Below are 26760 nucleotides of genomic sequence, written 5' to 3'. Positions count from 1 at the left end.
ATGCAAATAGGTTTCGTTTAATTAAACATACAGTTTTGGGTTGCAATACACTGAAAAAAATGGTTTAGGATTTCCTTTAGTAAATTGCACAAATAACGGAGAAATGGCAAGTAACACTTAAAAATTAAATAGTATTATCCTGTAAAACGCTCTAGTCTCGAATACTTGCAACTAAATAAAAATTATTTTTTGCAGTGTACAGTATGACTTCATTCATCAATAAATCATCTGAAGAACCTAATGCAACTTCAAAAAAAGAAAGAAAAAGGAAACACAAGTCTTTGCTGATCCAAAGTAAACACATATGTTGGGTTGTATTAAAAAGACTTGTTGTGAGATATGCCTTAATGATGGGATGAAATAATGACATGATTGTATGATTGATCTTGCAAAATGATCACAAGTTATTAACCTCGACTGGCCTTCAGTAACCAGTTCGTTTTAATGTTATCATGAGGCTGATATAAAAGGGCGAACAATAAATACTGACATGGAACAAAATGGCTAATGTGAACTTAAACATGCACTCAGGAGCGCGGGGCCGCACATGCACGCACGCGCGCGCACACACGCGCACACACAGACACACACACTCTCTATCGCACACACACTCACCCAAACACTCATGTTTTATGCAGACCTGAACTTATCCATCACACAAAACTTTCTGAATTTTTACATTTTCAAAAAAACTCATTCTGTATGATTTATAAGCTGTTTTCCTTATGGGGACCAAAACATGTCCCCACGAGCACGAGGTCAAAGTGTTGCTAGTGTTGCGATATATCCAGGGGGACATTTGGTCCCAATAAAGTGGGGAATACCAGGACCACACACACACTACAGCGTGCACGCACACACACACACTCGCGCGCGCCTGTATAGCACGCATTGTGTTTATCGTGCAATTTATACGCGAAAATGGGCATATGATACGCACTGTAACCCCCCGGGTAGGGTTAGTGGTGTGGGGTGCGTGCGGATTAGACGCAATAATGTGTGTAAGTGCGGATCATATGCACGCGAAAACTGCGTGTCATATGCACGTAAAAACTCATTTCAGCATATAAATTGCACGATAAACACAATGCGTTCTATAGAGACGCATTTCCTGACATCAGGCTGACACACACACACACACACACACACACACACACACACACAACCCAGACATGATGGAGCCAGTCTGTCGGGGATTATGGGGAGAGTGTAAACTCATCAATGGGTGACTTAATTAGGACTAATTGTCGAGCATGATCTGCTCGTTAGGTCTCGTTTGAAGTGTCGCGGACACAAACACACACACACACACACTGAGGTGACGCGCATATGAAAGCACAGCGGGTCCTGTGAGGATCAAGAGCCTGGCCTGGTTTCTTTAGGGTTTCTTTGGCGCCTACATTTGATTTAACTCATTTTATTGTAGATCCTCCTTAATATCCTCTTTATTGTCTAGCTTAAAAACCTACACAGACACCCAATGTACATCATATATGTTTATATCCAAATAACAATATGCATCTTTTCTCTAAATGTGGTGCATTAGCCCTAAGCGTTTAGAGAAAACATGATGCCATTTGTGCTCGTCTAAACACTTAGGGCTAATGCAGCACATTTAGAGAAAAGATGCATATTGTTATTTGGATTGGATATAAACATCTATGATGTGCATTGGGTTTCTGTGTAGGTTTTTTAAGCAAGACAATAAAAAGCTCTAAAACGGGGTCAAACCATCTTGTTATAATTTGAACCTTGATTTTTTTCAAGTTTATCTATGCTTTTTCATGCATGTGAAACTTACATCATAAAGGTACAACATCTGTCACTGGGACGGTACCCTTTCAAAAGGTACTAATATGTACACTATTGGTACCAATATGTACCTTTGAGATATTAATATGCACACTTTAGGTACTAATATGTACATATGAAAGGGTTCCACCCCGGTGACAGCTTTTACCTTTTTTCTGAGAGTGTATAGTCACTAATATAATCTACCGCTTTCTTTATTTTTAAAATTAGTACTGTTTAAAAAGAGAATATTTTTCTTTATATTTTAGGTCTAAACAAAACATCTCACGCATTGACAATTTGTAATGTTTTATGCATGAGATATTGCCACACTTGAGCCTTAAAAACTTGGTTGTGATGACCAAGATGCTCACTAAATGACTTTAGCTCATGTGGAATGATTCAAGAAAACTCTTAAATCACTCACATCTAATCACTTCTATAACAACTTTAAGCTTGTAAAACACGAACAAACACTTTGTGCATAAAACATACTTTATTTCTGATCATAAATAAACTCTTCTTTTTTAGTTAAACCAGTTTTTTTTTTTAACAAACTGTACAGATATTGCACACCGGATGTGATATAAGTGTTTTAAAGGAAAGAGTCTTCAGTAGTAATGTTGCCTTGGCATCATGAGGTGATGATGAGGATGATGATGATGATGATGAGGAAGATGTGGGATCACGTGCTGCTGATGCATCAAAGGCCCGTGAGGAGGAAACGGAAGTCGCTGTCGGTCGAAGCAGTGGTACTGAAGCGCGTGCACGTGCGGAAGAACCACGGGAGGCAGCATATAGTCCGCGCGCATCTCCTGGACCTCGCGCTTCAGCTTCATCCTGCGGTTCTGGAACCAGGTTCGGACCTGAAGAACAAAAGCACACGCGCATTTAAAAAATATGTTCCACTGTTAATGTTCACATCATGCATTTGGAGAGTGTGTTTCACGTTACGAGAATAAAGTTAGATGCGCGCACACGTGTCTCACCTGTGTTTCTGACAGACCGAGCTTCAGCGCAGTTTTCACTCTCTCTCCCGCATCCAGATATTTGTGCTTGTTGAAGATTTTCTCCAGTTTGTCGATCTGTCCCGGTGTGAATTTAGTTCTGATTCTGCGCGTCGCACCGTCGTTTCCATCATCGACGGACGCGCATTCAGACGCGGCTGCTTCACTCTCATAACCAGACGAATAACCACTGTTTTCTGAAACTGAATCAAATACAATACATCGTTAGTTATATACCCTTAATAGAATCGTATGCATGGATTGCATGCATTAAATGAGTCGAACGCACATTAATTATCGAGTACTTACAGCTTGGAGATGAGCAGTTTCTTGGTGCAACCGGAGTTATGGTCTCCTTTGAGGATTCTGGCTTCTGCTCAGCTTTTGTAAGCTTTGGTTTTGGTTGCAGATAAACCTTGTCGTATGATGTTGGAGGTCTGGGTTGAACCACACACGGCACATGAGGCCTGTGCGTCCTTTTCTCCGGCTCCAGAACCGCTTGAGGAGTCGAATCATGGAAGCTTTGAGCGAGCCAGTCCACAGAAAACATCTTCACCATGATCGCTGTGTGTGTGTGTGTTCTCCGAGAGCAGAGGAAGTGGATCTATCCGAGTAAATCCAAGAGTGTTTCCAGGCCTCCAGAAGCGCAGGGCATATATATGGCGCGTCCCGGCGTCACATTAACATATGCATGCAGGAGTTAACGCCTGATCGATTCTCAATCATTAGGCCTAATGGCTCGTTATTGAAGTCTTTACATATCCTGTGATTGTGTGAAAGCCTGGCGCCAGCTTGTCTGTGAGAACCTCTGGCTCATCCAGATGTCTGCATCCTCTTCACACACACATGGAGTGGCAGAACAACTGGATGTGGAGAGGGAAACTGCAGAGGTAATAATGCAGGAAACTTCCAGAGTAAACGAGAGAAACGCAAATGACAAGCTGAAACGGATATATTTTTATATTATATAATATATTTACATGCACATTGGTCAAAAGTTTGGAAACATTACTATTTTTAAAGTGTTTGAAAGAAGTCTCCTGTGTTCATCAATACTGCATTTATTTGATCAAAATACAGTAAAAATAGTGAAATATTATTGTAATGTAAATCATCTGTTTTCTATGTGAATATACAGTAAAGTGTAATTTATTCCTGTGATCAAAGCTGAATTTTCAGCATCATTACTCCAGTCTTCAGTGTCACATGATCCTTCAGAAATCACTCTAATATGAGGATTTATTATCAATGTTGGAAACAGTTGAGCTGCTTCATATTTTTTTTATAACCTGTGATACTTTTTTCAGGATTTGATGAATAAAAAGTTTTTTTAAAAGAATGACTTTTATTTATCTTTTGTAACAATATATGCGCTATTGATCAAAAGTTTTGGTTCAGTAATTATTTTCTTTTTTTTATTCAGTAATGGCGTTTTAAATCAACATTTCTATTTTGAATAAATGCTGTCCTTTTTAACTTTGTATTTATCAATGAATCCTGTAAAAAGTGTCACAGGTTCCAAATAGCATATAAAATAAAAACATAAATAAGGACAATAAAAATGCTGTTTATTTTTTCAACACTTGTTTATTTTATATCTGCTCCTACATTCTGGCATTTGACGAACTTTTCTCATATATCAGCCTCTAAATAACATTTTAGGGGTTTTATGGCGTTACTCTGACATCAGTGGGAAAATATATTTTTTTTTACTTATTGCTTCATCATTTTTTTTTTTCAATTACTCAAACATTGAAGAAGAAAAAAACACAAAATGTGTAGTTTCTCTTCGTACAGTAATGTGTCGTGTGATGTGTCTCTGACGTCACTGGGCTCAAATGGCGCGCATTAACACACGCGGGTGTCCCGCAGAGTCTCTGGCGCCGCGCCGCAAACATCCCGGATCAAAGGCGTTACAGTAGCAACACAATTAACTGTGATTGACCAGCAGTTCAGATGCTAATTCACACCCGGACAAGCTGAAGCCCAGAGACTCAGGACAGCGAACATATCTATGGCACCTACCGAAAACCGTGCAACACTTTACTTGCATTTGATTCAGGCCTATTTATTTTAGAATGAACTCAATTTTAATTATGCATATGCAAAATATGCACATATGCCTATGTTACATGCCGTTTAACGATGTAAACCTTAATTTTTACCACGCAATAAGGCAATCCGAAAATCAGTTGTTTTTAGATAGCCTACTTGCATATGATGATTTAGCAATGCAATAACAAATCAATTCAAAAGTCTTCATATAATTTGTTTATTTGAAGTTTCATGATCAAACAAGACAGATCGTGATTCAATAATATTCGTGATAAATCCTCAGTAATGTCACGTGACGCATGTTCGCAACAGTTAATCAGGGGTTTCTTCTTATCGGACTGTATTTGAATGAGACGAGGCTTTGAAAGGATCGTTTAGCTGGACAATGGCGATAACGGCATGTTGACTATGTCCTTTATCACTGATCTATAGTGCAGGAGCTCGAGCTCTTTGACTCGCAATTAAAGCCTTTATCTCGAGCGCTTTGATCCGTTACGGAACAATGAGGAGGATCGGCCGCGCGCCGCACGCACACTGCGCCTCCGGGGCGCGCGTTTCCTCGCCTCCGCGTGAGACCACGAAACAAATCCAAGAAGAGAGTAGATCTAGATCTGTGAAGATCTGGAAACAATGAATCTCGTTTAATGGTCAGACAGTCACCAGATCTGATGGTTTTAAAGAAAACGTTTAAAGCAAAAAACAAAACAAACAAAAAGCACTCGCACTGTGAATGATGATGCTTTTTGTATTAAAAAGACGTTCAAATCCAGTATGTCCATTGAGAGCTATTTTGTTAAGTTTAGATTTTTTTTATTTGCAGTTTTGAGCGATTTTCATCAGATTTCAATGGCTGTAAAATTGCCGAGAACTGAGAGATTTTTAGTTATCAAAGCTCAAAGAATATACTACAGGTCAAAGGTCAACACCGAGATGGTGAATTGCACGTCTGGAAAAAACACTGTATTAAATTAAGAAGTTCTTCATTCAATGCAATGCAATTTTATTAGGTCTATACCTGTTTAAAGGGCTATTAACACTTATATAATTCATAATCACGCACTGTAAACAACGTGCTTCGTGAGATAACATCTACATTTTATTCAAGTTAAAAATATTGTTTATAGACTGAAACCTGGAATCAACATCAATTATATTTACATGTATTTGTTTAACCATGCTTTTATTTAAAGTGACATTAACAAAAGTCATTTCTAAAGATCAGGAGCCAGACAAACACCAAACCCTCATTAATAATAAAGAGGACCTATTATACTGTAATCTCTCTCTAGTGTGTAATGTTGCTGTTTGAGCATGAAAAATGAATTAATCTCTATATCTCTTCCTCATTATAATAATTAATGCGCAGAATAAAGGGGCGGGGCCTGGTTGAGTTAGTTAGTAGTGTGTTAAACTGGCGGTTATGGAAAGGGGCGGGACATTTCCCAAACACACTCAAGCGCTCGACCAATCACAACACACTGATCCAGCCGACCAATCAGAGCACAGTGTGCCTTTCAGGAGGAGGGGCTTCAGAGAGACAGGAAGTAAACAGAGCGTTACTGACAGACTGAGAAGAGACGCGGATATATGGAAATAATAATGTGTTTTTTGAACATTCAAGCATTAAAACGTGTTCTAGAGCTCAAAAACAGAATCAACACTTTGAAAAAGGGCATAATAGGTTCTCTTTAAAGTACAGCGGCAGAAATGATTTTCACTTCGAGTGAGCGAGCTGAACTCAATTCTAATGAGAAACATGCATGATAATGTGTACATGAACTTTAACACAGAAATTACAAAAGTGTCTCAATTTAAAGAACATTACAAAAAGTAGCGATGCAAATATAACAAGTTAAATTGAAATTTATGCACAAAATATTGCAATTTTCTAAGATTAGTTTACCACGGTGTAGAAATATAGTCTATTTTTAAAAGTAGGCTATAATACTTTTCTCTATTCTCTGGAGGCGTTTATAATGTATTAGGCTACTTCGATTTCAAACAGTTGAATCTTATCTAAAATGTAATAATTTCTCAATAATTTTCATCAATAAATCTATAAATACATTATTTGGTTGTGTAGCTGAACACAAAAGATGAAAGTGTTTGTTCTTTAAAGTGTCTTCACTAGAGAATCACCCATTCATCAAACAGAAACTGGTGTGTGTGTGTGAGAGTGTGTGTGTGTGTGTGTGTGCGTGTCGGTTCAGTACAGCCTCTCTCAGCGTCCACATCTCTGTGTGTGTGTGTGTGTGTGTGTGTGTGTGTGTGTGTGTGTGTCGGTTCAGTACAGCCTCTGTAAGTGTCCACATCTGTGTGTGTGTGTGAGAGTGTGTGTGTGTGTGTGTGTCGGTTCAGTACAGCCTCTCTCAGCGTCCACATCTGTGTGAGAGTGTGTGTGTTCAGTACAGTCTCTGTAAGTGTCCACATCTGTGTGTGTGTGTGTGTGTGTGTGTGTGTGTGTGTGTGTGTGTGTCGGTTCAGTACAGCCTCTGTCAGCGTCCACATCTCTGTGTGTGTGTGTGTCGGTTCAGTACAGCCTCTCTCAGCGTCCACATCTCTGTGTGTGTGTGTCGGTTCAGTTCATCGTCTTCCAGCGTCCACATCTGTGTGTGTGTGTGAGAGTGTGTGTGTGTGTGTGTGTGTGTGTCGGTTCAGTACAGCCTCTCTCAGCGTCCACATCTCTGTGAGAGTGTGTGTGTTCAGTACAGTCTCTGTAAGTGTCCACATCTGTGTGTGTGTGTGTGTGTGTGTGTGCGTGCGTGTCGGTTCAGTACAGCCTCTGTCAGCGTCCACATCTCTGTGTGTGTGTGTGTTGGTTCAGTTCATCGTCTTCCAGCGTCCACATCTGTGTGTGTGTGTGGGTTCAGGACCGCGTTCTCTCACTGGAACGAGGCTTTGACCCTGCGCAGTGTGTCCTGGATCCGGTGTGTGTATCGGTCGCTGGCCGTCTGGATGAAGTTGGCATCGTTGTGTGAGGCGAGGAGAGGAACGTCACACTCGCTGAATCGAGCGATTCGCTCGCGCAGGAACGCCTGAAGCTCGAGGTCGGGAGAGTGGGAATAGAGATGCTCCTGAAACGCATGGATCTGACTGACCACACGCGCAATGTTCCTGAGAACAGGAGAGAAGCACAACAAGACTCGTCACAGGACTCGGCTCTAGATGCCAGAGCAACGGTCTAAGAAAACAACCATGTTTTAGTGTGATCATGAAAAGGCAAAGACTGCATTTAGTTAGATCAATATAAGCACTGTGTGTTTCAGAGTGATGCGTTGCATTGTTTTCATTTACACATGTGCAGTTCATGATCTCATCTGAACTCAACACAACTCAACTCATCCGAACTCAACTCATCCAAACTCAACTCATCCGAACTCAACTCATCCGAACTCAACTCATCCGAACTCAACTCATCCGAACTCAACTCATCCGAACTCAACTCATCCGAACTCAACTCATCCGAACTCAACTCATCCGAACTCAACTCAACTCATCCGAACTCAACTCAACTCATCCGAACTCAACTCAACTCATCCGAACTCAACTCAACTCATCCGAACTCAACTCAACTCATCCGAACTCAACTCAACTCATCCGAACTCAACTCAACTCATCCGAACTCAACTCAACTCATCCGAACTCAACTCAACTCATCCGAACTCAACTCAACTCATCCGAACTCAACTCAACTCATCCGAACTCAACTCAACTCATCCGAACTCAACTCAACTCATCCGAACTCAACTCAACTCATCCGAACTCAACTCAACTCATCCGAACTCAACTCAACTCATCCGAACTCAACTCAACTCATCCGAACTCAACTCAACTCATCCGAACTCAACTCAACTCATCCGAACTCAACTCAACTCATCCGAACTCAACTCAACTCATCCGAACTCAACTCAACTCATCCGAACTCAACTCAACTCATCCGAACTCAACTCAACTCATCCGAACTCAACTCAACTCATCCGAACTCAACTCAACTCATCCGAACTCAACTCAACTCATCCGAACTCAACTCAACTCATCCGAACTCAACTCAACTCATCCGAACTCAACTCAACTCATCCGAACTCAACTCATCCGAACTCAACTCATCCGAACTCAACTCATCCGAACTCAACTCATCCGAACTCAACTCATCCGAACTCAACTCATCCGAACTCAACTCATCCGAACTCAACTCATCCGAACTCAACTCATCCGAACTCAACTCATCCGAACTCAACTCATCCGAACTCAACTCATCCGAACTCAACTCATCCAAACTCAACTCATCCAAACTCAACTCATCCAAACTCAACTCATCCGAACTCAACTCATCCGAACTCAACTCATCCGAACTCAACTCATCCGAACTCAACTCATCCGAACTCAACTCATCCGAACTCAACTCATCCGAACTCAACTCATCCGAATCCGAACTCAACTCATCCGAACTCAACTCATCCGAACTCAACTCATCCGAACTCAACTCATCCGAATCCGAACTCAACTCATCCGAATCCGAACTCAACTCATCCGAACTCAACTCATCCGAACTCAAATCATCCGAACTCAACTCATCCGAACTCAACTCATCCGAACTCAACTCATCCGAACTCAACTCATCCGAACTCAACTCATCCGAACTCAACTCATCCGAACTCAACTCATCCGAACTCAACTCATCCGAACTCAACTCATCCGAACTCAACTCATCCGAACTCAACTCATCCGAACTCAACTCATCCGAACTCAACTCATCCGAACTCAACTCATCCGAACTCAACTCATCCGAACTCAACTCATCCGAACTCAACTCATCCGAACTCAACTCATCCGAACTCAACTCATCCGAACTCAACTCATCCGAACTCAACTCATCCGAACTCAACTCATCCGAACTCAACTCATCCGAACTCAACTTCAACTCATCCGAACTCAACTTCAACTCATCCGAACTCAACTCAACTCAACTCATCCGAACTCAACTCAACTCAACTCATCCGAACTCAACTCAACTCATCCGAACTCAACTCAACTCATCCGATCTCAACTCATCCGAACTCAACTCATCCGAACTCAACTCATCCGAACTCAACTTCAACTCATCCGAACTCAACTTCAACTCATCCGAACTCAACTTCAACTCATCCGAACTCAACTCAACTCATCCGAACTCAACTCAACTCATCCGATCTCAACTCAACTCATCCGAACTCAACTCAACTCATCCGAACTCAACTCATCCGAACTCAACTCATCCGAACTCAACTCAACTCATCCGAACTCAACTCATCCGAACTCAACTCAACTCATCCGAACTCAACTCATCCGAACTCAACTCATCCGAACTCAACACAACTCATCTGAACTCAACACAACTCATCTGAACTCAACACAACTCATCTGAACTCAACTAAACTCATCTGAACTCAACTAAACTCATCTGAACTCAACTCATCTGAACTGAACTCATCTGAACTCAACTCATCTGAACTCAACTCATCTGAACTCAACTCATCTGAACTCAACTCATCTGAACTCAACTCATCTGAACTCAACTCATCTGAACTCAACTCATCTGAACTCAACTCATCTGAACTCAACTCATCTGAACTCAACTCATCTGAACTCAACTCATCTGAACTCAACTCATCTGAACTCAACTCATCTGAACTCAACTCATCCGAACTCAATTGAACTGATCTCAACTCAACTACACTCATTTGAACTGAACTGAACTCATCTGAACTCAACTCAACTCAACTGAACTCAACTGAACTCATCTGAACTCAACTCAAGTTCAACTGAACTGAACTCAACTCATCTGAACTCAACTCATCTGAACTCAACTCATCTGAACTCAACTCATCTGAACTCAACTCATCTGAACTCAACTCATCTGAACTCAACTCATCTGAACTCAACTCATCTGAACTCAACTCATCTGAACTCAACTCATCTGAACTCAACTCATCTGAACTCAACTCATCTGAACTCAACTCATCCGAACTCAACTCATCCGAACTCAACTCATCCGAACTCAACTCATCCGAACTCAACTCATCCGAACTCAACTCATCCGAACTCAACTCATCCGAACTCAACTCATCCGAACTCAACTTCAACTCATCCGAACTCAACTTCAACTCATCCGAACTCAACTTCAACTCATCCGAACTCAACTTCAACTCATCCGAACTCAACTTCAACTCATCCGAACTCAACTTCAACTCATCCGAACTCAACTTCAACTCATCCGATCTCAACTTCAACTCATCCGATCTCAACTCAACTCATCCGAACTCAACTCATCCGAACTCAACTCAACTCATCCGAACTCAACTCAACTCATCCGAACTCAACTCAACTCATCCGAACTCAACTCATCCGAACTCAACTCATCCGAACTCAACTCATCCGAACTCAACTCATCCGAACTCAACTCATCCGAACTCAACTCATCCGAACTCAACTCATCCGAACTCAACTCATCCGAACTCAACTCATCCGAACTCAACTCATCCGAACTCAACTCATCCGAACTCAACTCATCCGAACTGATCTCAACTCAACTACACTCATTTGAACTGAACTCATCTGAACTCAACTCAACTCAACTGAACTCAACTGAACTCATCTGAACTCAACTCAAGTTCAACTGAACTGAACTCAACTCATCTGAACTCAACTCATCTGAACTCAACTCATCTGAACTCAACTCATCTGAACTCAACTCATCTGAACTCAACTCATCTGAACTCAACTCATCTGAACTCAACTCATCTGAACTCAACTCATCTGAACTCAACTCATCTGAACTCAACTCATCTGAACTCAACTCATCTGAACTCAACTCATCTGAACTGAAAGTTTATTTACCAAAGTGCCGTACAAACATTATCAGAATAAAACCCATACAGCAAAACATAAAATAAAGTAAACGCTGCTCCACACCAACTCATCTCTGCATCTGCTGTGAGTTTGGGTAATTTATAATTCAATTTAATTCACATTTATTTGTATAGCGCTTTTCACAACACAAATTGTTTCAAAGCAACTTTACAGAAAATGCATGGATCAATTATCTGCACAAACTTTAATAAGAATAAACACAAGAGAAGCTTTAAGGGCAACCTGCCAAAATAAAAGCTTGATTGTTTAACGTTTGAAAATGACAGACAAAGAAATAAAGACAGACAAATATATTATAATTGTAATTTTAAAGTTGTAATGTAAAATAACATTATTACTTATTATTATATTACTTTTCTTAAATAATCATACTCTTTTTTTCATTTTCAGGGAATATGATTTTATTTGATTCTATGTAGTATTTTTTATATTTTATTTTGTAATAATGTGTAACAATAATAGCAATAATAAAAAGCAATATTATAATTTTACAGTCGTAATGTCAAATAAAATTATTCTTATTATATTACTTTTCCTAAATACTCCACTTTTATTTTACAGTGAAATATTTCTTATTTAGTTTTTTAAATATATTATATATTTTCTATTTTTTTAGTCATAATACTAATACTAAAAGCAGTAGTAATAATAATAACGAACTAGTAAACACCTTAGAAACCCCATTGCTCCGGATGGCAATGACCTAAAAGGTGTGTGTGAGTGTGAGTGTGTGTGTGTGTGTGTGTGTGAGAGTGTGTGTGTGTGTGTGTGTGTGTGTGTGTGAGAGTGTGTGTGAGTGAGAGTGTGTGTGTGTGTGTGTGTGTGTGTGAGTGTGTGTGAGTGTGAGTGTGTGTGTGTGAGAGTGTGTGTGAGTGTGAGTGTGTGTGTGTGTGTGTGTGTGAGTGTGAGTGTGTGTGAGTGTGAGTGTGTGTGTGTGAGTGTGTGTGTGTGTGAGTGTGTGTGAGTGTGAGAGTGTGTGTGAGTGTGAGTGTGTGTGTGTGAGTGTGTGTGTGTGAGAGTGTGTGTGTGTGTGTGTGTGTGTGTGTGAGAGTGTGTGTGAGTGAGAGTGTGTGTGTGTGAGTGTGTGTGTGTGTGAGTGTGTGTGAGTGTGTGTGTGTGTGTGAGAGTGTGTGTGAGTGTGAGTGTGTGTGTGTGTGTGTGTGTGAGTGTGTGAGTGTGTGTGTGTGTTTGAGTGTGTGTGTGTGTGTGTGTGTTTTGAGGTGTAAATCTTCTCCGGTTCATTTCTTCTGTGCAGTCCGTCGAGGTCAGACACGAATAGCTTTATAGTAGAAACTGAAGCTGTAATTCTATTTGAAAGTGACACAGACAGTTTTTTCATGTTTATAGCAATCTATTATGATATTTCTATAAGTGCTATATAAATAATCGTGACATGACAGTGCTGAATTGCTGCAAACATCCGAACAGCCAAACACACGAGCTATGATCACATGCTGTTTCTCATTGCATGTTTATTTTGTTATTGAGAGGAAAGAGCGCTGCACATATCTACATGTTCGCTAGTCACGTATTTCAAACTTCTTTTTACCCCTAAGAGAAAAACGAAAAAGTACTTTGCCTTAAGTATATCAATTCATAATTCAAAACATAAATCATCACAAGCCGCGTTTCCATTACCCTTCAAATTGCGCAATTTGAAATTGAATTGAAAATACGCCCAATGGAAACACGTCAATTTCACAAAAACTCCCATATATTGCAAAACAGTTTTTATGTGAACTCAATTTTCAGTTTTTCAGGCGATTCGGCATTTACAGTCACATGACGTAGAAGAAACGGTGTGTTTGGACAGAAGACGAGACAGAGTTATTTACTAAACTCATAAAAGTTAAAATAATTACAGGAATACTGGATTCTAAACCTCAAAGAAACGCCACAGTTTATCAAGATCTTGAAGCAGAAATGAGAAACACCCAGAAACTCCTCATATGAGCCGCTCTCAGTATAAGAGGCTTTCCTTGTTATTAATGCCGGGATAACACACCTACTGTACGTCTCCTTCCATTCATAATAATGTCTAGTGCTGGCTGGAATATATGTAAACCTATAACATCCGTTGCAATAATTGTTGGAATGACTTATTGCGAGAGGAATCATTTTTATCCACATTTAGAAAATATCGCAAAAGTTTTGCGCAAATATGTAATGGAAACACGACTAGAGTGAGTTTAATTCCAGACAAACATTAATTTCTTCTGCTTAAATGTGTGTGTTTGTGTGTGTGTGTGTGTGTGTGTGCGAGTGACCTGATTCTGTGCGCGGTGAGCTACAGATGTACAACAACCATGTGTGTGTCCACCTCAGAATCTGCTACAGAAGCAGCCTTACGGCTCCTGGCATCGACTCGTGTCCCCGGGCAAAGCATTTCCAATCACACACCATCTGCTCCACACACACACACACACACACACACACACACACACACCAGCATGCAGCATCACCAGCTGCGTCATTACCGCCACATCTGACTGTCCGTGACCTTTGCCCTCGGCAGCTGTCTCTCCTGCAGTGCACGTGTGTGTGTGTGTGTGTGTGTGTGTGTGTGTTGTGTAGTAATATGTAAAGCCCTGATATACTCAAGTTCTTTTTCATTCTTTGCTTAAAGGTGCAGTGTGTAATTCTAGCGGCATCTAGTGGTGAGGTTGCGAATTGCACCCAACAGAAGTTATGGTGGCCGACAGGAAGTGATGTCGTCTTCTGAGACAGCAGAGAGTAGCCAGTTAAACAATGAGGTTTCCTTACAAAGATAAATAAAAAAATCAGGTTTACTTAATTACTCAGTAAAACGATGTTATTGCGAATATTATTGTTACTTGTTCATCATTGTGCCAGTGTTTTATTCGCTGAGTTTAGCAGCTTCTTATCATTAAGAACAACACAGTGACGAAGCGCGTTTGTCCTTTTAGGGCCACCGTAGAAACATTTCGATTCATTCTAAGCTAATAAACACAACGGTTCATTAAGGTAGGTCTTTATACACCACTGAAAACATAGTTATGTATATGATACTGCATTTCTGTCAGCAGATCCTCCTAAATATTACACAATGCACTTTTAAAGTTAAAAAGAAGTTTAAAATAAGTTTTTCTATCGATATACAGAGCAACATGTTTTATGTTTTAACTCGCGTCTGACCTCGACCAGAAGAAATGAACCAGAGGGAGGCGGAGCCTCAGAGCCACGCCCACCAATTATGTCATCGCCATCCGGACCAATGATAGTTTGAAGGGGTTTGACATCCGGAATTCACTTTTCCAGAAAGTTTACTTTGGCAAGCTGTTGCGCACTCTTGAACCGAACTTCGTTTTGGCCTGAATTTGTTTGAAATAACGTGGAGTTGTGATGTCAGTGGGGACCATAGACTGTAAAAACAAAGATGGACGACGCCCCTTCACTCTCTTCATTGGTGAAAAAGTGAAGCCGCCAAAGTCCTAATATGGGCTGACATGTTGCGCTGATTTGGGACCTGCTTCTGCGCAGTAGTGAGTGTGTGTGTGTGTGTGTGGAGTCGCGATATCAAGGTCCCGTCCTCACTCACACACACACTTACACACACACTCCCGCAGAAATCGTTAGTACAGTTTACTGCAGAACAACTCATGTCAAAGTTGAAGCTTCAATCTCCTCCTGAAAATCCCCAAAAAGTCAATCACAGCCGTCAATCATGTTATCACATTCCCGTTTATCACAATACCAAACGTATTTCAAAAAACGAACACTCGAATTTACATCACCATTATAAAAACTACCTAAACTGATAGGAAACATAATTGGAAAAAATGTATTTGAAGTGTAATTTGATTCGCGTCCCGTTAGACTACACGGAGGCGGGGTTTATGAGCTATACTGGGTCCAGCCACCGGGGGGCGATCGAGACGCTTCGGCTTCACTGTCAGCACTAGTGTGGCGCGCTTGTTTGGGACACAAGCGTCTGCTAGACGCATCAGTGACTGTAAATGTGCAGGGATCAGACCTCAGTTTGGGCCACTTGTAGGATCCGCTGGTCATGGTGAACGCGCCGATCTCCAGTTGCTGAATGTGCAGAGCGAAGATATGAGCGTCTGGGAGAGTCGGACGCCCTCCACGCTTCAATCCCTCCATCAGACACAGATTATCACTCTTCAGAAACACCTGAAACAACAGCCCACTTTCAGGATCTGTGGGACTCAGGACGGTACAGGACGGTGCTCGCAACACCGAGGTCATGGTTCGGATCCCAGGGAACGCATAAACTGATCATAATTAAACCCTTTAATGCATGCATTCATTTATTCAAAGCAATATTAAAAATAAAATCCACACAAACAATGACTTCAGTTCATCTCTAATGATAAGTATGTTTTCAGATTCTGTTTTAAAATTAATTTAGCTTATATTAAACTGGACATAAAGTAAACAATGTGTAGGTGGTGTAACTGTCTGGAGATTATGGGGGGGGGGGGATTAAATAGTTTATTATTATTGTTTTAATAACAATATAATATTATTAACAATTAAGAGTTCAATCAGGAGTTTGTTTAAAATAATAAATTATCAAAATAATTAAAACAAATAGTGGTGAAGCATGTCATGATAATAAATAATAATAATATTTATTATAATTAACAATTATAATGATTTAAAATATATATATGTAATAGTAATAATAGTAGCAATTAAGAATGTGTCTAAAATAATTACAAGTTATTTAAATAAATAAAACAAAAAGAGGTGTAGCATTTTGTTATATTATCATTATTAAATGTATACAAATAGCTATGAAGCAGTTTTGTTATTATTAATATTATATTTAATTAATAATAACAATATAATATTATTAACAATTAAGAGTTCAATCAAGAGTTTGTTTAAAATAATAATACATTATCAAAATAATTAAAACAAATAGTGGTGAAGCAGTGTTGTCATTATTAATATTATACGTAATAATAAATAATAATATTTATTATAATAATATTTTTTTTATATAATAATTATAATGATTTAAAATATATATGTAATAGTAATAATAGTAGCAATTAAGAATTTGATTAAAATAATTACAAGTTATTAAAATAAATAAAATAGTGGTGAAGCAGTTTTTGTTATATTATCATTATTAAATGTATATAATGATTTTAAAGTAATATAATAAGTGCATAGTGCGTCGTGTATGGTATGTCATTCGCGTGTGTGTCGAGGTCAGTGAAAGTGATAATAATAATAATAATAATACATTTTATTTGTATTGCACAGCAAAGTAACTAAAAAATTCTCAAAGTGCTACAGAGCATATAGTAATATAACTCAAAATCAATAAATAGTTAAAGAGGGGGGGGGGGCTATAAAATACATTCAAGTGATGTGAGTTTTATTTTTTTTCTCCTGATTTGTTTCATCTGTATGATATGCTTTACATAAAGTATGTATTTTGTGTTTGTTGTTTCTTTATTCTGTCCAGCACTTCGGTTGTTTTAAAGTGCTTTATAAATGAAGCTTGGAGCGTCTCACCTGCACAGCCCTGAGCTCCTCCAGAACCTCACACACTTTCCCCGAGAGCTGCTTCCACGCCTGCCGCTCAACAAACACACACACACACACACACACACACACACACACACACACACACACACACACACACACACACACACACACACACACACACACACACACACACACACACACACACACACACACACACACACACACACACACACACACACACACACACACACACACACACACACACACACACACACACACACAACAAAACCAGGACAAATGCTGTAAAACTAATTAAGATGGGAATAAGTAGACTTATAAAAACCCATTTATCATGCAATTTCATTTCACGGCAAATATGATGAATACTGTTTTGTTTCTGCACAAAATGCCGAATGCATGTCGATTATAACCCTTTCATGCTCGTAAACAGGCTGAAAAATAGAGTTAGTGTTTAATCAGTTTAAAGGCACATGCAATTAACATTTCAGCTGCTGGAGCTGCCAGATAAGATAAAGCAAAAACAGCAAATACAGTCGAGCTTATGAGGTTATGACTCTCTCAATGCGGGATCATTTATCACTTAGAGAGAAAGGGATTACGCGCGGTTACGTTTCTTACCGGTAATTGCCTAACAATCACATTCTCCAGGCCCGACAGAATCTGCATGGCGGTGGCAAAGTTTCTCGTCTCGTAGCAGAACTTCCCAACAGCAAGAAACCGAGCGAGTAAAGCTGCCTGTGCCTGAAAATAAAATGTATATATTTACACCATGATCTGGGTGAATACTCGATTCTGATTGGCTGCAGGGTGTCCATTAAAAAGTGATAGAGGACACCTAGTAAAGGAGTTCTGGTGAAACCGACTGTTTACCGCTGATGTGTGTAACCGTTACTATGGTTACTTACATCAGCTGTGAGTAACCATAGCAACAGGCAGACAACGTATCCGTTGACAATTTATGGTATCAAAACAAACATCTAGTTAGCCGTTATACTACGCCTAAAAGTGTGTTTTAATTATAGGTAAAAAAAAAACCCAAAGTGTAACGGCCATGGCTAGACAAGCCTAACTTACATGAAAACAAATACGTTAGCTTTCTGGCTCGTAAGTGAGCTAAACTGAAGGGTTCTCCGAGCTGAGCGCACTATAAATATCTCCGCTTGCTAAATAAACCGTCAGGCGTAACCAGGGAAACCAAGTTATTGTTTGTAAAAACTTTAGATTTTGATTGTAAAACTAATTAAAATATAAACTAATGTTTTAAAAATGTGTTATTTGGCAAGTGACCGTGGTATAAGCGGGTTAATGGCCCTCGAGGGGTCCATCGTCAGGTATTAATGGACTTCGGCGGATTAACCCTTACGTAAACACACCTGACTTTATGAAAAGTATACTAAAATGTTCCTTTATGTGCATATTAGAGAATTATTAGTCCATATTGTCATGAAAACAGTGAAAAAAAAAATCTATATAATTTCTTTGATTTCCCCAGACATGTTCTTGCACGGTTTAAAATCTAATTCTCTATTCTCATAATAACCTTGCTTCAAAACTGTTCTGTTGTGAACATTCATAACCCAGTTTAACTCATAAACATTTCCATGATTTGAAAATGCTCAATAAACTCTGAGGAATCACCTTGACCGAGTCACAGATGACCAGTTCGGCAGAAACCCAGTTGCTGACACAGTGTGTGTGTGTGATGAGTGTGTGAAGCGGCTCCTCGGGCCCCGACACGTCCCTCAGGAACAGACTGTTGCCCTCTAGCGACACACACCTGAACAACACACACACACACACACACAGCAGGAATTCTACAGTCTAACAATTTTACATGATTTCAAAACCCACCTTAAAACATATCTTTTTGCTACTTTCCCTTGATTTCTATGTTTATGTACCACTATCTATTATGTTATCCTTCTCATTTTATCATGTTTCTAAGTCATGTTTATTTGTACTTGTAGAGTTTTCTGAAAGGCGCTATATAAAATAAACATTATTATTACCGTCACACATACTCAATATACAGGTGCAAAAGTTCATTTATTTCAGTAATTCAACTTAAAAGCTGAAACTAATATATTATATAGACTCATTACATGCAAAGTGAGATATTTCAAGCCTTTATTTGTTATAGTTTTGATGATTATGGTGTACAGCTTATGAAAACCCCAAAGTCAAAATGAGAATATTGTGAAAAGGTTTTCATAAGCTGTAAGCCATAATCATCAAAACTATAACAAATAAAGGCTTGAAATATCTCACTTTGCATGTAATGAGTCTATATAATATATTAGTTTCACCTTTTAAGTTGAATTACTGAAATAAATTAACTTTTGCACCATATTCTAATTTTTCGAGTTTCACCTGTGTATCTGTGAGGTTGCATGCAGTGTGTTAAATGAATTAGAAACATGTTTTGAGACTTTAAAAAGCAGATACACTGTGTTAACTATCCTTAACACACATATTTTTAAGGATCTGAGTTTCAGAAGTGCATCAGTGGAAACTCACCTGGAAAAGTGTGTGGAGTTTTCTGCCACTCCATGAGCTCTCGAGTTCAGAAAGTGAACTGGATGACAGTCCTGGAATATTTCCTACGTGAGACGTGAATATAAATGCTGAATCAAAACCAGTATTTGACATGAGAGGTGATTCAGTCCTTGAAGAAACTTAAGAATCAACATATGCATGAAAACAAGACAATGATCATGTGTCTCCGCCTAGAGGTGGATCTGTAAATAACAGCGTGAGGATAGAGCACAAAAAACGGGGAAAACAGGGTGATCTTTTTAAACAACAACAACAACAACAACAACGGACGAATGATGATGAAGATGAAAATTAAAACACTTAGGACATTCATATATTTTGAATTACACGACTGATCATTTTTTGGGAAAATCAGCTGTTTTCTATGTGAATATACAGTAAAGTGTAATTTATCCTGTGATCAAAGCTGAATTTTCAGCATCATTACTCCAGTCTTCAGTGTCACATGATCCTTCAGAAATCACTCTAATATGCTTAATTATTGATACAAATAAGAACCATTATCAATTACTTAAGTTGAAGATTACTTAATATACGTATTTGTGGAAACCGTGATCAATTTTGTTCAGGATTCTTTGATTAATATAAAGTACAAAAGGAGAGCACTTATATTTTACATTTTTTTTGTAATTATAAATGACTTTACTGTCATGTTTGATCAATTTAATGCATCCTTGATTAATAAAACTACTTTTTTTTTTTTTTTTTTTTTTAGATATTACTTACCCCAAATGAAGCAAAACAATATGAAGCAGCACAACTCTTTTCAACATTGATAATAATCATAAATGTTTCTTGAGCATCAGATCCTCATATTAGAGTGATTTCTGAAGGATCATGTGACACTGAAGACTGGAGTAATGATGCTGAAAATTCAGCTTTGATCACAGGAATAAATTACACTTTACTGTATATTCACATAGAAAACAGATGATTTACATTATAATAATATTCCACTGTATTTTTGATCAAATAAAATGTAGCCTTGGTGAGCAGAGGAGCCTAAAAACATTAAAAAACGTAATTATTCCAAGCGTTTGACCGGTAGTGTAATATATATATATATAATATATTTTATTATATTATATTACATGTAATGTATAATATATTTCCGACAGAGACAGTGAGGGGTGTTGGTGTTTTCCTCACCTGCTCCAGTAACGTGAGCTGCTGAGCGATGTGTGTCGGTGTGTGTTGTGTCTGACTGAAGGCCAGTCTCTCCTCTGATCTCACACTGGTGTTGGACATCTGTCTCATCAGAGACGCGTAACAGGGCCGAGGAAGAGCCGCGGCGATGGAGAACCCTTTCTCTTTACACACACCCTTCTGAGGCTCCACCACACGAGACACACGCCACTGGAAACCCTGCAATCATCATCATCATCATCATCAGAACAACAATACCAGACACATGCAGTCAGACCATTAATGGATGCTGTGGACAAATATACATGCGTTCGATTTTTTGGTTACACTTTATTTGAAGGCATCTGTGTTACCGTGTAATCATATATTTAAGTACCGAGTAATATTAAGCATGCACTTAGTATAGGATTAGGGTTTGGTTGAGGGTTAGTTGCATGTAATTATGCATCATTTACTGTTGTACTAATTTACTATGGTAAGTAATTGTAACATATGTAAGCACACTGTAAAATAAAGTGTTACCGATTTTTTCTTAAGACAACCATACAGACAAAAACACTGTCTTCTTTCAGACTAGTGGAAAAAACCCCATCCCAAATACACATTTAAGGGGTTTATTTCATTACACTTTATCTATTTAGCATCTTTAGATTTCCGTTACAATAAATAAACTGAAAATAAACTTTATTTTACAGTGTCTGTGTTACATTTGTTGCATCTAATTATCACAGTAATAACAGTAATTATGCATTGTTTGTACATGAATAATTGTTCAATACATTTTTTTTCTAAATAAAAACAGTAATTATGCATAATTACATGCAACTAACCCTAAAACAAACCCTAATCCTAACCCTATAGCAAGTACATGCTGTTAATTATTACTCAGTACTAAAATATAGTAGTACACAATTTTTACTCAGAAATTCTACTAAATTACAAAATAAAAAAGGCAAATAAGACTTTGGAATAAATGTGAAATGTAGAGTGAAAGTGTAGAGATTGAAATAGAATTTTTTGTAAAATATACTCGTATAATGAATTCTATGTTTTATTTATAACTGAAAACAGCAGCTTTACACAAAACTAATTTTACAGTTTTATTCCTATGCATCTTCTGAAGGTTTATAACATGCATCTGATTTTATAACATTTATTCCAAAGAACAGTGAAAATGATTTTTTTTGTTGTTGTTGTTGACAATATTTTCTGATTTATGAAGTGATAAAAGGTTAAAAAAAGGCTTAAAAATTGTAATGTATGCAAATTAGTGCATATTTAATGACATAATGACTCGTTTACATTGAAACATATAATTTCAGCAAACTTGTAATACAAAACAATTTGGCAGTTGTTAAAGTAATCACCCGTGGAAGTATAGTGATATCTATTAGTTAAGTTGGTTACAATTTATTTTGTGTAATTATATATTTACGTACTGAGTAGTAATAATTAACTACATGTTCTAACTATAGGGCTAGGCTTGTGAAAAGACAACGCCTTCCCCCAGACAACCTCTCCCGGTTATCCAGTTTAGATTAGCAAGGACACAGAAATGCACATGTTTTTGCTGAGGCTGATCCACCCATACCAACAAACACACAATTGGGTTATTTTCCTATGTCCACATCAACCCATTTTCCTATGATTGTTTCAAGAACCGGGACAGCCCAACCCTATATGAATTAAGTCTCCCTCCTGTGAGGGGTAGGTTTGGTAGGTATGTTAAAGGAATTTGGTCCTTTAACAAAAAATTAAAAAAAAAACCTGATCATAAGTCTAACCCTATTCATCCAAGGAACACATCTTCAGTGGTGTACCTCAGGATCACTGGGTGTTTCGGCTCTTTAAACACCAGACACCCTTCCTCTGAGGCGGCCATGGGGATCAGTCCTAGGCGTTTGGCTTAGAAGACTTCAGATATTTTCAGGACAATTACTAGTTCATGATAATCCCGTTTTGTCAAGACTGCCAGCCTGATCACAACCTCATGATACCCATATCTCCCATGATACCATTGCTCAATCTACAAGGTGCCTCCCCACCATCCCCAACAACCTCAACTAATATTACATAACCTCTAATGCTAATCATTGAAAGAAGACTGGGTTCCAGTTACGGCCCTTCAACCCAAGGCCACCTTCCCTGCGTGCTGTCCAAGTGGACCCAGAGAGGTTGGATACCTACCTCCCTTCCCGAGTAACCCCTCCGTTAACACCGCAAGGTATCCCGGGTCACCGAAAAGGGCCTGTGTCACGAGGTTCAGATTGGCAGGTACCAAAGCACCAACCTTTTACCAATCGTCACCCCTAAGAATATGCCAACCTTAAAAGACATCACTTATCGCAAGGCAGCATAAACCTTAACACTCCTCTACCAATTATCTTCATGCACCTGTTGTCACACTCCTGGCAACCTCCTAATTCTCTTTTCCCACAATCTTTTGTGACCAAACTGTCCCTTATCGACCCATCATTGTTTCAATGGTGAATTCTGTCTATCAATCCATCGTTGCTAGATCTTTTTCCATCGTGGATTCGCCATTCGTGTTTCACTCTCTTAAATCCCATCTCAAATTTTTTTTGCCCACCACCTACGTGTAACCGGTTCTCTCAACCTAACCTCTTAACCAATCATTAAATTGAATCCAACATTCACTTGAACCAAAACTGGTCTCAATTCTATCTAACTTACATCCAATGAACCATACCACCCTCTAACAACTTTGTTCTGATGCTGGTCTCGAACTCGAATCCCTCTGTTTCCAACTTACCGGCACTAACCACTCCACCACATGACTCTAAATTTCTCCTACTCACCCTAAATTACATCCCATAATCCATCGCACCTTTAAACAAATTCGTTCTGATGCTGGTCTCGAACCTGGGTCCCTCTGTTTCCAACACACCCGCATTAACCACCCCACCACGCAACTCTCGAGTTTCCCTTATTCAATTATTATTCAATTATTATTATTATATTTTAATCTCCTGTAATTGTTAGGTTTTAGGTACAGGGATAGCCCAATTACATCCAGTGTTAATTTTGTCAGCAAATTTTTATTTAGTTTTAGTCTTAGTCTTTTGACTAAAATGGCATTTAGTTTTAGTCATATTTTAGTCATCTGAATTGTTTTAGTTTTAGTCTAGTTTTAGTCGACGAAATACAATAACATTTTAGTCGACTAAATCTACAGTAGATTTAGTCGACTAAAATATAATGGGTTTAGTAATGCGTTAATTTAGAATTTCTCTAAAATTTCCAAACCCATTTACTCCCGGAGAAAACATCTATTAACCTATTAATATGAATGATTTTTAAGTTTGAACATGCAATACAGATACAGATTTAACTGCTGTTACTTAAAAAATATCTTAAAATTAAATAAAACCACTTTTCCTAAAGTACAACACAGTCTTCTTTACAATGAATGATATATGCATTCCTTATAACTACTTGCATACATCATTCTTTATTCTTTCAAGCAGACATATTTATTTGTATGAATTCAATATAATTAATCCTTATTAAAGCTATTAACAAACAGTGAATGCTTTTCTCTTTTTCTTTTGTTGCTTGATCAAAATTAAGGACACGGACCGCATTATGTTTATTGCCACTGTCACTTTAAGACGTCGGATCATGTCCAATGACATGCGGATACAATTGCACTGATGCACATCCGATACACTCACAGTTTAAGACATAACCAACATAGTTTACATGAATACTCTCTAAAACGGACATTTAGACATACTGTTGTGTGTATTTGTCCATTCAGACACGAAAGAGAGCTCAATTCAGTAGCCTACTCGCGCGCTGTAGGCGTATTGTGCATGACTGCACGCTTCGGGTTAGGTGTGTGCGCACAGAAAACCGCACCGAATAGAACTCTTTTTTGCATCGTCACTCTTATTCAGAGATCTATATGTCTGCTCTACTCATTCTCCCAGACGTTCACATTTTTTAACGTTTTATGACCGCGGGGTAGATCACGTTACAGTAGCCTACAAATGTGCGCATCTATCACACACGCAGGACATCAATTCTGACGGATCGCTTCCCAAATCGTCACTATCTAACATTTTCGTCTAGTTTTTATTCGTTGACGAAAATGTCAATAGATTTTCGTCATAGTCTTTGTCATTCAAAACTAGGTTTTATTTAGTTATCGTCTCGTTTTCGTCTGTGAAAAAATGTCGTTGACGAATAATTTTCGTCGTTATTTTCGTCAACGAAATTAACACTGATTACATCCTAGTTAAGTCCCATTCCTGTGAGGGGTAGGTTTAGGTATGTTAAAAGAATTTGGTCCTAATCCCTAGTAAGGGGTAGGTTTTATATTGCAGAAGCAGGGATAGCCCAATTGGATCCTAATTAAGTCTCCCTCCCTCCCATTTTCTTAGAAAAAATGATTACCTTTTGGATCCCTGTTAGGGTTCCAACAAAAGACATTACTTCATATTATTTCTCACCAACGTTTATTGACTTTCAACCGTTTCTTATATTGAGCCCTTTGGGAAACCATGTGTCCAGTTTCCTGATCCAGTACCTCTCCCTCTTCAGCCTGTCTCTCTTGCCCCATTCCGGATTGTGCTCCAGTCCACATATCTTTAGGTTCTGGATCCCATGCCTTTGGAAATTAGGTCCCTTCCGCTGTGTCTCTTTCTTCACAGTGTACCTTTGCCCCCACATCCTAGTGAGTATAGAGTTGCCGGTTTCCCCAACGTATCTCTTCCCACACCAGGAGCATCTGATCAAATAAACGCAATTCCTGTGGTTAAGAAGGATGGGGTTAGGCCTGAGTGATCCGATGCACTGTCTCTGTCCTCCTCTCACCAAGGTGTCATGGGCTTTTTGTTGGAGCTCCTTTATTTGATGGACCCAGTTTGCTGTGAACCAGAATATCCTGCAGGTTTTTCCCTCTTTTGTAGGCCGCCACCATCCTGTATTGTATGCCCAGTGCCTTGTCCTGTGACAACCTCTCAAAATTCCTCCTCACTCTTGTAGCTAAACCCTTGGCCGTGCCTGAAAACTTCACGATAAAAGGAAGCACTTTTTAATGTAGGGCCTGGGTTCATCCCCTGCCCATACCTCTCACCTCTTTCGCCGCCATCCTCAGGAAGTGCCGGGAATATCCCTTCACCCTAAGGGCCTTCATCAGGGTTTTAGCTGCTTCAACTATCATTTTCCCAAGTACAGATCCGTCCCAAACTCCCCACACGTCATCCAAATATCTGCAGTATTGGGTGGGCAGAGATTTGCACTTCGGGAACACAGACTCCTCCCATTCGGCCATATAAATATTTGCATATGCCGGTTCAAATCTCTTGCCCATCGCCGTCCCTTTGACTTGAGAGAGATAACGACCATTAAACTCAGTCGTTCCGGGTAAGGCTTAGCTCCAAGAGTCTCAGCAGACTGTCCTCTGGTCTTCCTTCCTCCGGATACCGCTGGAAGCACTTCTTAACTGCCTCCAGCCACCTCTCCATCTCTATATTAGTGTAGAGACTCTCCACATCCATGGAGAAGAGCCTGGCGTTGGGACTGATCTTCATCCCCTGGACTTTCTCCAGGAAATGGTAGGGGTCCCTGATGTAACTAGTGTGCCTGGTGGAGAGTGTATTCAGGTATGAAATAATGAACTCAGCCACCCCGTAACTCTCACTCCCACAATCCGATACTATCGGTCTTCCAGGAGGGACATCCAGGAAGGGCCAGGCCGTCCTGTCCTTATGCACCTTCGGCAGCAGGTAGAATCTTCTCTCCCTGGGAGTGTCTTGCCCCCTGA

The 26760-nt window shown here is 39.2% G+C and overlaps 2 protein-coding genes across 2 annotated transcripts in view; both read right to left on the bottom strand.

Moving 5' to 3' along the window:
- Window positions 1–2272: 2272 nt before the first annotated feature.
- vox (ventral homeobox) lies at window positions 2273–3660 on the bottom strand. The gene is made up of 3 exons (XM_056237205.1): window positions 3108–3660; window positions 2781–3001; window positions 2273–2657 (listed from the first exon to the last, which is right to left on the bottom strand). The coding sequence occupies exons 1-3, from the start codon at window positions 3355–3357 to the stop codon at window positions 2403–2405; spliced, it is 726 nt and encodes a 241-aa protein (XP_056093180.1). The 5' UTR covers window positions 3358–3660; the 3' UTR covers window positions 2273–2402.
- A 3956-nt stretch (window positions 3661–7616) lies between these two features.
- The window catches only part of LOC130072193 (kinase non-catalytic C-lobe domain-containing protein 1), a 97800-nt gene continuing 78656 nt past the window's right edge, over window positions 7617–26760 (bottom strand). Inside the window, exons 25-31 of the mRNA XM_056237206.1 lie at window positions 20973–21188; window positions 19785–19867; window positions 18906–19044; window positions 17886–18008; window positions 17274–17333; window positions 15757–15914; window positions 7617–7967 (exon numbers count right to left, since the gene is read on the bottom strand). Coding sequence (XP_056093181.1) covers window positions 7736–7967; window positions 15757–15914; window positions 17274–17333; window positions 17886–18008; window positions 18906–19044; window positions 19785–19867; window positions 20973–21188 — 1011 coding nt within the window. The 3' untranslated portion in view covers window positions 7617–7735. The remainder of the gene's footprint in view (window positions 7968–15756; window positions 15915–17273; window positions 17334–17885; window positions 18009–18905; window positions 19045–19784; window positions 19868–20972; window positions 21189–26760) is intronic.

The sequence above is a fragment of the Rhinichthys klamathensis genome, unplaced genomic scaffold (genome assembly GCF_029890125.1).
Source record: "Rhinichthys klamathensis goyatoka isolate OS25496 unplaced genomic scaffold, OSU_Roscu_1.1 h1tg000482l_1, whole genome shotgun sequence".
NCBI lineage: Eukaryota > Metazoa > Chordata > Actinopteri > Cypriniformes > Leuciscidae > Rhinichthys > Rhinichthys klamathensis.
This window is presented reverse-complemented; position numbering and strand designations above follow the sequence as displayed.